General features: G+C 44.0%; 1 protein-coding gene across 1 annotated transcript in view; it reads right to left on the reverse strand.

The window, feature by feature from the left end:
* Positions 1-1,841: 1,841 nt before the first annotated feature.
* Positions 1,842-12,493, reverse strand: part of trpc5a (transient receptor potential cation channel, subfamily C, member 5a) — a gene marked incomplete at both ends in the record, with an annotated part of 72,208 nt that continues 61,556 nt past the window's right edge. The window contains 8 exon segments of the mRNA XM_083789584.1: positions 1,842-2,555; positions 2,622-2,717; positions 2,720-2,794; positions 2,839-2,870; positions 3,021-3,141; positions 5,461-5,550; positions 7,517-7,558; positions 7,853-8,062. Of these exon segments, the coding sequence (XP_083645710.1) occupies positions 1,842-2,555; positions 2,622-2,717; positions 2,720-2,794; positions 2,839-2,870; positions 3,021-3,141; positions 5,461-5,550; positions 7,517-7,558; positions 7,853-8,062 (1,380 nt within the window).

Here is a 12,493-nt window from a genome sequence, read left to right on the forward strand (position 1 = left end):
GCTTATTTTAGAACTGAATCCAATTGTTTTGAATAATAATATTAAGAAGAAGAGTCACCAATCAGCCAAAAAGGCTATAAAATAAAGCTGCAATCTCTCTCGACCTTTTCAATTAAATGTTTTCAAGCCAACAGCCAACAAAACTAAAACTAAAAACTAATATGTAATATGTGCTATTTTCTTTACAAAGTAAATAGGTATAATATTACTATTTTGGCAGAGTAATACCTTACACACTCCATAAAATTGGACCCGTTCCGAAAAACGGAACCGATGGTATTTTGAGCGGACTGAACGGCCCAGAGAAATGTTCTAAGTTACCGCGTCAGACTCAAAATGGCCCCGAGAAGGATTGGACCCGGTCCGAAACGGAGCCGATTAAAACAGGATCCGATTCTAAATAAACCCAGGTATAATAGACCTCGGACCCGTAGTGTGCCCGATGCTATATTAATATGCTTATTTTTTTGTTCAATATATATATAGCCTATATATATATATATATATATATATATGCATTTCACGTGCCCTGAGCGAGATCCGCAGCTTTGAAATAAGTAAGTCAATATTTTGCGCCCAGACTAGTCTGAGGGCTGCATGGGTGGGTTTTGGAGTATTGCACTCAATTTTGTCGTGTTTTGTCTTTTGTATATAATACAAAACAAATTAAAAAAAATACATTTGAAAAAAATAAAATAGACAAAATGATTCAAGAAAATGCATATTTCTCGAGTAATTATGGTTTGTTCAACTTTTATTTGGCATTAGTAAATTAAAAAAAATGAATGAATGTACAGAGTAATAAGAGTGATAGCATGTGTTTATGTACGTGGATATGAATATAGGTGTGACTTGGCCCTTTGGTGTGCCCTCTGGACACAGAACGTTTGAAAACCACTGGACTAGGCTATGGTCTGTCGGACTAGCATAAGGTAATAACTATGCAGAACTATATTAAGGTTTGTAGGACTAGCATAAAGGTATGCAGAACTATAGATTAAGGTTTGTAAAGACTAGCATAAGGTTTGTGAAACTAGGATATTCGCGTATATTCACCCTCTTTTTTTCAAAAACGGTGTGGCTCCTAGCAATGCATAATCATACTCATCATGCTCGTTACATAAGAAAATAACTACGAATGCAAAGGGATTGGTGACATCACTGTCCAATCCGTTAGAAATTCACCCTCTCATCTTCTCTTCTCTTTGTCCGACATCCCCCGGACCGACATTTCATTCACGTCGACATTTCTGAAGTCTGTCATTTTGTTTAAGCGTTTAGCGTTTAGCGTTTAGCCTCGAAACGAACGCTGATGGATTCAGAAAAGGTGTCTCCGTAAATCCAAGATCCCAAGAGATCACTGGATCTCAGAATCCGTTCTGTCGCTATTTACTCTCTCTCTCTCTGTGTGCAGTAGGTTCCTTGGAGGGATCCATTGGGATTTTGATCGATTCCGGATCCTTAATGATTTCCTCTCAACGGTCCCATTCCCGAATGGTTCCCCTACAAACATTCCTATAGGAGGTTCCAAATGGACCCCTTGCAGGTCTGTAACTCTGAGAGTGTAACTGTACACTCTCAAAGTTATAGAGATCATTGATATAAAAAAGAAAAAAACCCTTTTGGAAACCACTGGTACTGTTCTCGTATATATAGCAGACGTGAAATCCACACATACCAAGCTCTGAGAGTGTACTGTAGATAAAACAACCCGCTCCCCGGGGAAGAAAAATAAATAAGAAAAACGTCTCCAAAATGCGACGGAAACCAGCAGATTCCTTGGGTTGGGTCAGTCAGTGTGCGTTCGGATCCGGTCCCAGCGGGATCCCTGGCTCCTCCCCCTATAGCTGCGTGGTGACCGACTCCTCTTCTGTGGTGGTGGCCGCGGCGTCGTCGCACGGCCCCGCCCAGCCCCGCCCGGCCGCCGCGGTGCGCGGCGCTCCGCCCTCGAACACGTCCTCGCTGGACGAGTCCAGGAGGCGCGCGCTGGACTCCGACATGTTGGAGCGGCAGTGCAGCGACTGGCAGGGGCAGGAGGGCGGCGGCGACAGCGCCAGGGACAGGGAATGCAGGGGAGGCATGATGGCGAGGAGCGCCGAGGAGGAGGAGGAGTCTCTCCCGTTGTTGCGGGGCGACGGCAGGGCGGCGGCGGCCACGCCCACCTCGTTGAGCCGCGTGTCACTCTGCGTCGTGGCGGCGACGCCACCGAGGAGGCCGGCCAGGCGAGGAACGGGAGGAGGAGCCGGGGTCAGGGTGGGCGGCGGCGGCCGGAGACGGCCGTCGGAAATGGTGTACGTGGAGGAGGAGGGGGGCGGCGGGGGGTGCGGCGAGAGGATTCGGGGCAGGCGGGGGAGGGGCAGGGCCTTGTGGCGGGGTTTGGGCCGCGAGGAGGAGGAGGAGGAGGAGGTTGGGGCGCACGGTAAAGACGAGGACGAAGACGAGGATGATGTGAAGAGGTAGGAGGAGAGGCGGTGGGAGAAAGAGTCTCCACCGGACGCCCTGGTGGAGCGGGAGGAAGAGGAGGAGGAGGAGGAGGAGGAGGGGAGGAGCCTCCTCTGGAGGCGTGTCAGTGTGGAGGACAGCGAGGAGGAGGAGGAGGGGAGGTTGGAGGTGGCGGGGGCAGAGGAGGAGGTGGGAGGAGGCGGGGGAGGCAGGACGGCCGTTTTCAGCCCGTTGCTCTTTGGTTTCCCCTCCTCCTCCTCCTCCAACGCCCAGCCTCCTCCTCCTCCTCCTCCTCCTCCTCCTCCGCCCACCCTGGCGCCCCTCCTCTCCTCCTCCCCCCCCACCAGCACCACTCCCCCCGGAGCGATGGAGCGCACCAGGGCGGTCACGCTGTACGTGCTCTCCTCCTCCTCCTCCTCCTCCTCCTCCTCCAGGGACGGATTCACAAAGGTCACGCCCTGACGCGACAGCGCCCTGTGGCTGACCCGGCTGGCCCCGCCCCCTCCCGTCCGGCGGCGGTCGTCGTCGTCCTCCTCTTCTTCCTCCGAGGCCGGCCCCACCCCCTCCCCCCCCCCCACCGCCGCCGCCGTCGTCCCGGAACGGCTCCGTGGACGACGAGTAGTTCCGGCGCGGCGGCCGGCGGTTGCCCAGGAGGTCCAGGACCTCGTAGCGGAAGCTGGAGATGTCCTGTTTCAGCTCCTGGGAGAGAGAAGACCACCATGAGTTAAAGGGATTGTGACATTAAAAAAAAGGTTTTGGAATTGTTCTAGTTTTTATTTAGGTTTTCTAATCTCAATTGCACCCAAAAAACATGAACTTTTAACATTCAGTAGATTTTCTGTGATCTGGGGTTTTCTGGCTCAAACAGGTGCTCTGATTTGCCGGCAGTAAGTGACATCACTTACTGCAAATCCCATATATGTCAATGGGATTTGCCAGCAGATGTCACTGTTTTCACTGTGTTGCCTGTTTTCATTGTAGCTCAAAAGGCCCAAAAAAACCCCAAAGAAAACTTCAGACCACAGAAAATCCACTGAATGTTCAAAGTTCAGGTTTTTTGGGTGTAATTGAGGTCATAAAACCTAAAAGAAAAAAGAAAAAGAAAAATAAATGAAAATGAATGTCATAAAACCTTTAACCCATTCTGAATCATTTTGGTGTCAGCATCATGTTATGCTTTAGCTATTTAAAAATAGCAGATCTACAAGCTCATACCGCGCCACCGAGTGGCGCGATACGAGCTTGTAGGTCTGCTATATTTGAAAAATCGAAGAACGACTGACATTTTTTAGAATCTGATCTCAGGTCAGAATGGGTTAATCAGACCAGTGTGTGTCCAGTGGAAACCTCGTATGAATCTGATCTCAGGTCAGAATGGGATAAAGAGCACAGAGAACAGAATGACAGATACAACACGAGCTGACCGTTAGAAACAAACACAGAGAGGCTGTCATAGTGTGTACCGTTTAGAGGAGTTTAGCGGAGGTTTATTTAGAGGCTGTCATAGTGTGTACCGTTTAGAGGAGGCTGTCATAGTGTGTACCGTTTAGAGGAGTTTAGCGGAGGTTTATTTAGAGGCTGTCATAGTGTGTACCGTTTAGAGGAGGCTGTCATAGTGTGTACCGTTTAGAGGAGTTTAGCGGAGGTTTATTTAGAGGCTGTCATAGTGTGTACCGTTTAGAGGAGGCTGTCATAGTGTGTACCGTTTAGAGGAGTTTAGCGGAGGTTTATTTAGAGGCTGTCATAGTGTGTACCGTTTAGAGGAGGCTGTCATAGTGTGTACCGTTTAGAGGCGTTTAGTGGAGGTCGTGCACTGGAGTTTATTTAGAGGCTGACATTCCTTTCCGGATTCCCGCGGGAATCCCTCGGGATGGGATTAAAAATTTGTATTAATCCCGGGATTTGGGACGTGATACGCGATATGAATGAGAGGTCAACGGGAGCGCCGCGGGCATGAGCGGGAATTACATCAGCCTCATTATTATTAGCATAGAATTTGAATTAAATCATGCGTGACACACAGCTAGAAAAGAACACAAAAGCCATTGCCTTTCCTAATGACTAATATATTATTTAATTAAAACAAAACATTGGGAGTGGGAGTAACTTTGAGTGGGAGTGGGGTGGGATCTGGACGGGAACCCCTTTTGGTGTTTGATATATTAGCTTATACTTTAGCTGTTGAAAAATTAATATATATTCTTTCAGAGCGAACATTTTTAACTAAAATCTTTGCTTCTGGGGGGGGGGGGGGGGGGTCCCTCCCTGGAACAACATATCTTCAGATGGGGGGTCTGCAGCCAAATACAGATAATTCTGGGGGTCCTTGACATGAAAAAGGTTGAGCACCCACTGACATAGAAACATAGGTTTTTCAGAAAACTGTTAGGATGTAGAAGCAACACACACACAGACACACACGCACACACACACACACACACACACACACACACACACACACACACACACACGTTTTTTTTTTTTTTTACATTACCACTTGAACTATAATTTTATACAATATGTCCCTGCTTCATCTTTCTCTCTCTCTCTCAGCTAAGGGGTCCCTGAGCTGGAAAAACGTTGAAGACCCCTGCACTAGAGGAAAGCAATTGATTATGCAAAGTGAGAGAGAGGGAGATAGAGAGAGAGAGAGAAGAGAGAGAGAGAGAGAGAGAGAGAGAAGAGAGATTACATCATGAGTCTGACTCCTCCACACTTTCTTCTCTGACCTTTTCATCTTTCGTCTTTAATTATTCTCTCTCTCTCTCTCTCTCTCTCTCTCTCTCTCTCTCTCCTCCTCTCTCGGACTGAGCTCTTCCACTGTTCAAAGATACTCTAAGTACACATACATACGCACACACACACGTATGCTCATGCACGCTTCTGTTTTCAACAGAGCTGTGCTTTGTATAATACAATTTTCTGTTCAAATATGGAACCACCATTTAGTGAGCGGGCACGCACGCACGCACGCACGCACGCATGCACGTACACACGCATGCACACACACACACACACCTTGAAGTTCTCCTCTGTCAGTCCTTCGTCCGTCTTGGCACTCCGTATCATGGCCGCCACGTAGCGCTTCACCAGGCTGCGGATCACTTCCTGTTGGAGACAAGTTGCTATGGTTACTGCACGCGCTCAGTGTAGACTCTCACTCTCACACACACACACACACGCACACATGCACACACACACGCGCATGCGCAAGCACACGCGTGCAGTTCTGCTAAATCTCGGGGACGTTTGCTTTGACTTCTTACATCCGTTCAATTAATTAGAACCCAGCGTCCACCCCTCCTCCCCCCCTAAGTGCAGCCCGGCGCTGGTCCGTGCAGGACACAGTAGGCTAATGAGGCTAGAACGCCTCAGCTGTAATCAGCCATCAGTCAGTGCGCTGATCGAATGAACACATGTTTCTAATCAGCCAAGCTTTTCCTTCCACACATGCACCCGATCTCACCCCATCGCTGCACTCCTCCACGCTGCGAACAACAGCGTGCTTCGTGTTGATTTGAGAGCGCAGAGCAGAGGGTGTACGGCCATTTTGTGTTTTACACAGATAGAAAGCCTGTTCATTTTTCTTTTCCCCCACCGAGATTTCAGAAAGAAATTCTGTTATTTTAAGCCTGGAACCAAACCATCCAAGCTCCCGGTGAATTGTGAGCATAAAACCTTTGGTTTTGGGGGTATAATATAGTATATAATTAAATAAAATGGTCATGATTCACCCTGACCCTAGCCTCGGAAACCCAGACGTTTTTATTTCCAGGGAGGAAAAAAAAAAAGTCTGGGGCCGAGTCCACTTCAATTAGGCATACAGTAGCAGCGCAAATGCAAACGTCGATCACACTCTGCTGATTTCTGATCGTCTGCACCTTTGTTAAATTGACGCACACGCGTACACACACTCTCTCTGTCACTCTAATGAATTAGTCTCATGCCCAGCAGCTGTGCCTAGTTTCTCTGGGCGGATCCTGCCGGGACCTGCCTATGCCATAAAAAGTAGGGCTGCGAATCTTTAGGTGTCCCACGATTCGATTCCGATTCCGATTCTTGGGGTGACGATTCGATTCAAAAACGATCTTTTCGATTTTTCCGATTCTCGATTCAAAAAAGCAGTTTTTTTTATTTTTATTAAAAACAATTAAATAGAATTTTAGCATGATCTACTCCAGTCTTCTGGCATGAAAGCAGAGTACGTTTAGTAAAAAGCTTGTATAATTGTAAAGGTTTTATCAACTGAATGATTTAAACACACAAAGGTTAAATCCAAGAGTAAGAACATTATATTATTTAGCTTGCACAAATTTGAACCAGTACAAAAGTTACAAAATCTCTTCTCACTCAATACCAGAACAATACATTAGTATTAAAACAGGTGTAAAATAAATACAATTGGCAGGCTTAGCTTAGCTGGTAGTAAATGCACTATGCAGAAACCCAAGCCATAATGCATTGCATGCACAGGTATTTGTGCAAGAAAAAAATAAAAAATAAATAAATAAATTAAAGAAAAAATATTTTTGGAAAATGAGAATCGATTCTGAATCAGACGGCATTAGAATCGCGATTCTAACTCGAATCGATTTTCTTTGACAGGCCTAATAAAAAGCATATGAGTTCCAGTCTACCCTGACTATGGATGGCTTGGTTCCAGGCCATAAATCAATTAATATTATGAACATTGGGGAAAATGAATAGCTTTTCTATCTGGGGAGCCACGAAATGGCCACCACTGCAATGCTAGTCTAAACCATGGGTAACTGGTGGCCCCCACCATCACTTAATGCAGCCCACAGGTAAATATCAGAATATTGATATTATTGATTTCAAACATGCAAACATGACATATTTACTTTGGTCTAGACTATATAATTATGTAGCTTAATGACTAGTATTACAATGTTATTGTCTTTTTATGTCCAATTTGTACACACACACACACACACACACACACACACACACACACACACACACACACACACACACACACACACACACACACACACACACACACACACACACACACACACACACACACACACACACACGGTACAATGGTACTGACCTGGTAGTGTTGGTTCTGTATCAGACTGTCTGCATGACGCTCCTGGAAGAAGGAAATAACACCATGTCAAAACAACTTCGACATACAGTGCAGTGCGACGCGTTGTGAGCTTGTAGATCTGCTATTTTCAGCATGCAACCAAGTGTAAAATGACTGATACTGGATCTCTCGTCCACCAGTCTCTTCCTAACATTTATTTGTTGACGACATTGTCAATATATTTCATAGTTCTAGTCATCGTAGCTTAGTTTCCATGTCGTTTCCGTTTAGTTTTCGTCAGTGTCATGGTATATTCGTCGACCAAATCAACGCTGCATGGTGGAGCGCTCGCCTCACCGTGAACTCTCGGAGGTTGGCACACTTGTGCGGGTCCTCGTCGGGCGCCGGGCCCCCCCGGCACAGCCTGTGGTGGATCCACATGACCAGGTACCACACGGACTTTGGACTGGGGATGATGTTGAAGGGAGGCGGCAGGGTCCCGCCCTCGTCAAAGTAGCTCATCCACAGCTTGGTCCTCGCAAACTTCCACTCGATGTCCGCGTGGTCCTGTTGATAATAATAATAATAATAATAATAATAATACACATTTTGCCGCTTGTTACTCACAGCTATGAGCTGGTAGGAGTAAATAGGTGTAGTTTGTTACTCACAGCTATGAGCTGGTATAGTTAATAGGTGTAGTTTGTTACTCACAGCTATGAGCTGGTATAGTTAATAGGTGTAGTTTGTTACTCACAGCTATGAGCTGGTATAGTTAATAGGTGTAGTTTGTTACTCACAGCTATGAGCTGGTAGGAGTTAATAGGTGTAGTTTGTTACTCACAGCTATGAGCTGGTATAGTTAATAGTTGTAGTTTGTTACTCACAGCTATGAGCTGGTATAGTTAATAGTTGTAGTTTGTTACTCACAGCTATGAGCTGGTATAGTTAATAGGTGTAGTTTGTTACTCACAGCTATGAGCTGGTATAGTTAATAGTTGTAGTTTGTTACTCACAGCTATGAGCTGGTAGGAGTTAATAGTTGTAGTTTGTTACTCACAGCTATGAGCTGGTATAGTTAATAGGTGTAGTTTGTTACTCACAGCTATGAGCTGGTATAGTTAATAGGTGTAGTTTGTTACTCACAGCTATGAGCTGGTAGTTAATAGGTGTAGTTTGTTACTCACAGCTATGAGCTGGTATAGTTAATAGGTGTAGTTTGTTACTCACAGCTATGAGCTGGTATGAGTTATTCATCATTGCTATGAGCTGGTATAGTTAATAGGTGTAGTTTGTTACTCACAGCTATCAGCTTGTATGAGTTATTCATCATTGCTATGAGCTGGTAGTTAATAGGTGTAGTTTGTTACTCACAGCTATCAGCTGGTAGTTAATAGGTGTAGTTTGTTACTCACAGCTATGAGCTGGTAGTTAATAGGTGTAGTTTGTTACTCACAGCTATGAGCTGGTATAGTTAATAGGTGTAGTTTGTTACTCACAGCTATGAGCTGGTAGTTAATAGGTGTAGTTTGTTACTCACAGCTATCAGCTGGTAGTTAATAGGTGTAGTTTGTTACTCACAGCTATGAGCTGGTAGTTAATAGGTGTAGTTTGTTACTCACAGCTATGAGCTGGTATAGTTAATAGGTGTAGTTTGTTACTCACAGCTATGAGCTGGTAGTTAATAGGTGTAGTTTGTTACTCACAGCTATGAGCTGGTATAGTTAATAGGTGTAGTTTGTTACTCACAGCTATCAGCTGGTAGTTAATAGGTGTAGTTTGTTACTCACAGCTATGAGCTGGTAGTTAATAGGTGTAGTTTGTTACTCACAGCTATGAGCTGGTATAGTTAATAGGTGTAGTTTGTTACTCACAGCTATGAGCTGGTATAGTTAATAGGTGTAGTTTGTTACTCACAGCTATCAGCTGGTATAGTTAATAGGTGTAGTTTGTTACTCACAGCTATGAGCTGGTATAGTTAATAGGTGTAGTTTGTTACTCACAGCTATGAGCTGGTATAGTTAATAGGTGTAGTTTGTTACTCACAGCTATGAGCTGGTAGGAGTTAATAGGTGTAGTTTGTTACTCACAGCTATCAGCTGGTAGGAGTTAATAGGTGTAGTTTGTTACTCACAGCTATCAGCTGGTAGGAGTTAATAGGTGTAGTTTGTTACTCACAGCTATGAGCTGGTAGGAGTTAATAGGTGTAGTTTGTTACTCACAGCTATCAGCTGGTAGGAGTTAATAGGTGTAGTTTGTTACTCACAGCTATGAGCTGGTAGGAGTTAATAGGTGTAGTTTGTTACTCACAGCTATGAGCTGGTAGGAGTTAATAGGTGTAGTTTGTTACTCACAGCTATCAGCTGGTAGGAGTTAATAGGTGTAGTTTGTTACTCACAGCTATGAGCTGGTATAGTTAATAGGTGTAGTTTGTTACTCACAGCTATGAGCTGGTAGGAGTTAATAGGTGTAGTTTGTTACTCACAGCTATGAGCTGGTAGGAGTTAATAGGTGTAGTTTGTTACTCACAGCTATCAGCTGGTAGGAGTTAATAGGTGTAGTTTGTTACTCACAGCTATGAGCTGGTATAGTTAATAGGTGTAGTTTGTTACTCACAGCTATCAGCTGGTAGGAGTTAATAGGTGTAGTTTGTTACTCACAGCTATGAGCTGGTATAGTTAATAGGTGTAGTTTGTTACTCACAGCTATCAGCTGGTAGGAGTTAATAGGTGTAGTTTGTTACTCACAGCTATGAGCTGGTATAGTTAATAGGTGTAGTTTGTTACTCACAGCTATGAGCTGGTAGGAGTAAATAGGTGTAGTTTGTTACTCACAGCTATGAGCTGGTATAGTTAATAGGTGTAGTTTGTTACTCACAGCTATGAGCTGGTAGGAGTTAATAGGTGTAGTTTGTTACTCACAGCTATCAGCTGGTAGGAGTTAATAGGTGTAGTTTGTTACTCACAGCTATGAGCTGGTAGGAGTTAATAGGTGTAGTTTGTTACTCACAGCTATGAGCTGGTAGGAGTTAATAGGTGTAGTTTGTTACTCACAGCTATCAGCTGGTAGGAGTTAATAGGTGTAGTTTGTTACTCACAGCTATGAGCTGGTAGGAGTTAATAGGTGTAGTTTGTTACTCACAGCTATGAGCTGGTAGGAGTTAATAGGTGTAGTTTGTTACTCACAGCTATGAGCTGGTAGGAGTTAATAGGTGTAGTTTGTTACTCACAGCTATGAGCTGGTATAGTTAATAGGTGTAGTTTGTTACTCACAGCTATGAGCTGGTATAGTTAATAGGTGTAGTTTGTTACTCACAGCTATGAGCTGGTATAGTTAATAGGTGTAGTTTGTTACTCACAGCTATGAGCTGGTATAGTTAATAGGTGTAGTTTGTTACTCACAGCTATCAGCTGGTATAGTTAATAGGTGTAGTTTGTTACTCACAGCTATCAGCTGGTAGGAGTTAATAGGTGTAGTTTGTTACTCACAGCTATGAGCTGGTATAGTTAATAGGTGTAGTTTGTTACTCACAGCTATGAGCTGGTATAGTTAATAGGTGTAGTTTGTTACTCACAGCTATCAGCTGGTAGGAGTTAATAGGTGTAGTTTGTTACTCACAGCTATGAGCTGGTATAGTTAATAGGTGTAGTTTGTTACTCACAGCTATCAGCTGGTATAGTTAATAGGTGTAGTTTGTTACTCACAGCTATGAGCTGGTATAGTTAATAGGTGTAGTTTGTTACTCACAGCTATGAGCTGGTAGGAGTTAATAGGTGTAGTTTGTTACTCACAGCTATGAGCTGGTATAGTTAATAGGTGTAGTTTGTTACTCACAGCTATGAGCTGGTATAGTTAATAGGTGTAGTTTGTTACTCACAGCTATCAGCTGGTATAGTTAATAGGTGTAGTTTGTTACTCACAGCTATGAGCTGGTATAGTTAATAGGTGTAGTTTGTTACTCACAGCTATGAGCTGGTATAGTTAATAGGTGTAGTTTGTTACTCACAGCTATGAGCTGGTAGGAGTTAATAGGTGTAGTTTGTTACTCACAGCTATCAGCTGGTAGGAGTTAATAGGTGTAGTTTGTTACTCACAGCTATCAGCTGGTAGGAGTTAATAGGTGTAGTTTGTTACTCACAGCTATGAGCTGGTAGGAGTTAATAGGTGTAGTTTGTTACTCACAGCTATCAGCTGGTAGGAGTTAATAGGTGTAGTTTGTTACTCACAGCTATGAGCTGGTAGGAGTTAATAGGTGTAGTTTGTTACTCACAGCTATGAGCTGGTAGGAGTTAATAGGTGTAGTTTGTTACTCACAGCTATCAGCTGGTAGGAGTTAATAGGTGTAGTTTGTTACTCACAGCTATGAGCTGGTATAGTTAATAGGTGTAGTTTGTTACTCACAGCTATGAGCTGGTAGGAGTTAATAGGTGTAGTTTGTTACTCACAGCTATGAGCTGGTAGGAGTTAATAGGTGTAGTTTGTTACTCACAGCTATCAGCTGGTAGGAGTTAATAGGTGTAGTTTGTTACTCACAGCTATGAGCTGGTATAGTTAATAGGTGTAGTTTGTTACTCACAGCTATCAGCTGGTAGGAGTTAATAGGTGTAGTTTGTTACTCACAGCTATGAGCTGGTATAGTTAATAGGTGTAGTTTGTTACTCACAGCTATCAGCTGGTAGGAGTTAATAGGTGTAGTTTGTTACTCACAGCTATGAGCTGGTATAGTTAATAGGTGTAGTTTGTTACTCACAGCTATGAGCTGGTAGGAGTAAATAGGTGTAGTTTGTTACTCACAGCTATGAGCTGGTATAGTTAATAGGTGTAGTTTGTTACTCACAGCTATGAGCTGGTAGGAGTTAATAGGTGTAGTTTGTTACTCACAGCTATCAGCTGGTAGGAGTTAATAGGTGTAGTTTGTTACTCACAGCTATGAGCTGGTAGGAGTTAATAGGTGTAGTTTGTTACTCACAGCTATGAGCTGGTAGGAGTTAATAGGTG

The sequence above is a fragment of the Protomyctophum parallelum genome (assembly GCF_964188405.1).
Source record: "Protomyctophum parallelum genome assembly, chromosome: 18".
NCBI classification, from domain to species: domain Eukaryota; kingdom Metazoa; phylum Chordata; class Actinopteri; order Myctophiformes; family Myctophidae; genus Protomyctophum; species Protomyctophum parallelum.